This window comes from Habropoda laboriosa, unplaced genomic scaffold (assembly GCF_001263275.1).
Source record: "Habropoda laboriosa isolate 0110345459 unplaced genomic scaffold, ASM126327v1 scaffold561, whole genome shotgun sequence".
In the NCBI taxonomy this organism is placed as follows: domain Eukaryota; kingdom Metazoa; phylum Arthropoda; class Insecta; order Hymenoptera; family Apidae; genus Habropoda; species Habropoda laboriosa.
The window spans coordinates 372,593-374,709 of NW_017100686.1; the positions used below are offsets into that span (position 1 = coordinate 372,593).

General features: G+C 32.9%; 1 protein-coding gene across 1 annotated transcript; it reads right to left on the minus strand.

Moving 5' to 3' along the window:
- Positions 1 to 3: 3 nt before the first annotated feature.
- Positions 4 to 1,145, minus strand: LOC108576870. The gene is made up of 2 exons (XM_017939933.1): positions 1,100 to 1,145; positions 4 to 968 (listed from the first exon to the last, which is right to left on the minus strand). Exons 1-2 carry the CDS (start codon positions 1,143 to 1,145, stop codon positions 4 to 6), a joined length of 1,011 nt encoding a protein of 336 aa, XP_017795422.1.
- Between the last annotated feature and the right edge of the window lie 972 nt (positions 1,146 to 2,117).

Below are 2,117 nucleotides of genomic sequence, written 5' to 3' on the forward strand. Positions count from 1 at the left end.
TTTTCAATCTTCATTGTTTACATTATTACCATTATCTATCTTCTCAATCTGAGAAACAAAATTCAAAAGATTATTACTTTGTAAGCTATTTGCTTTTTGAAAAATTTCTTTACTTATTACTTCAATGTCATTAGATATATTTGAAGATAAACTAGTTTCACTGTCATTTATGTCACTAGTAGTAAATATTGTTTTACTTGTACAATATTTACCCATTACATTATCAGGAGACAATTTTGGTAATTTGCCTATGTATGTTTTTGACCAATCAAAAGATCTGTATATCTCTGAATTACTAGTATCTTCATTGGAATTTTCTAATATTGTAACTAAATTATTAGGAACAAATCCACTTAAAAAAGACATTGACGTATCATGTGAAGATAAAACTTTAGTGTTGCCAGAATCTTTTATATTTTTAATTGACATTATAACTGTATAATTAGGTTTCTGTACAAGTTGCAATGAATCATTATTATGTGTTTCATGTGTATTGTCTAACTTGGTTATCAACAAATTACTATTATTTAATGAACATTCGTTGACTGAATTTCTAGTAGAACAAGTTGCATTTGATTCTTTCACAGGATTATTGTATTTTCCTAAAATTTCATCAAACATACGTCTTAATCGCACCCTTAATGGAACATATTTATTTGTTTCATGATTTTCCTCTTCTGCATTTGTGTCTTGTTGATATTGTAGATTGTTCAAATTTTGCACTGAATCATTGACATGTTTGTCATTCTTGTTTGAATTACTTTTTGTACAAGAAAAAGAAATTAGTTTTGTGCTATCAGTATATTCAAATATGTCTGAAAGGTGCCTGTCAACATCGACGTTTTTCGATACAGAATGAGATCCATTTGTGCCATCAAATATTTCGTCAACCGAATTTGATAAAACCTTCTCGTCAGTAGATATAAGTAGGGCATTATTTAAATTTTCTTCTGTATTCGTTTCCTCGTCTACAAAAAATATAATTCTCTACTTTACGCGAAAATATTGAACTTCTGAACGTTATAAACAAATTGAAATCGATACAATTCGATATGATTCGTATAAACTGTTAATTTTTTTCATTAAAGAAGTCACTCACAAGTTAACGCCGAGTCGTAAGACTTTTTTGAACTAATCCTTTTCATTTTCTTTTTCCTTGCCTTTTAACACAAATTATACCTCATACGTATCACGTTTAATACGAAAAAAACTCAACTACAAATTACCCTCGAATACCGAATCTCGACAAAATATTTATATCTCTCTTGCAAGAAAATCTCGTTTATTTAAAAACTTCGCAAGTGATCCCACTGTTTCTCCCGGGAGTTTCGCAGTACGCTCTTGTTTACGTTCTTTACTCTTGTGCTCCCTGAAGTATCGTCCCTCTTTCTCTTTCCTATCATTCCTCTCTTCCTTTTATTTTCATGCGTCATTCGTCTATGTTTTCTGTTAGGATATCCTTTACCGGATATATATTACAAAAACTGTATATTACAAAAACAAAAAAGTAACACTGAAATGTTCCACCGCGCTAAGTGATATAACTTCCTTAGCAAATACGGAAATTCCGTCTACGCTTCGTGTTTCTTTTTTCCTGTTTTATGAAATCAAATCCGATAGAGAATGGAATTTATTAAAATTATTCATCTTGGTTGACTCCTTATGATTAAATTTGCACTGAACTCTTATTGGAAGATGTTGATAACTCGTCGAGGTATTTAGTAATGCAGAAATGAGTAAGACAAGGAAAGGAATAGCGGTAGACAAGGATAGCAACAGTACCGCGTGTTAGACAAGGAAAGAAATAGGGGTAGATAAGGATAGCATTAGTACCATGTGTTAGACAAGGAAAGGAATAGCGGCAGACAAGGATAGCAACTGTACCCTGTGTTAGACAAGGAAAGCAATAGGGATAGACAAGGACAGGAAAAAAGTGGAGAACGAGGCTAACGCCATCTCGCGTTTGGATTCGCGAAGTAACGATTTGTTAATAGGATAACAGAATATAAACAGAGGTATCAGACAAGGAAAGCACTAGTGTGCGACAAGGACAGAGAGAGAACGCTTCCTATTGGCTGAGGGCACCCAAGCTCGACCAACCACGGGCTAAACCAAGT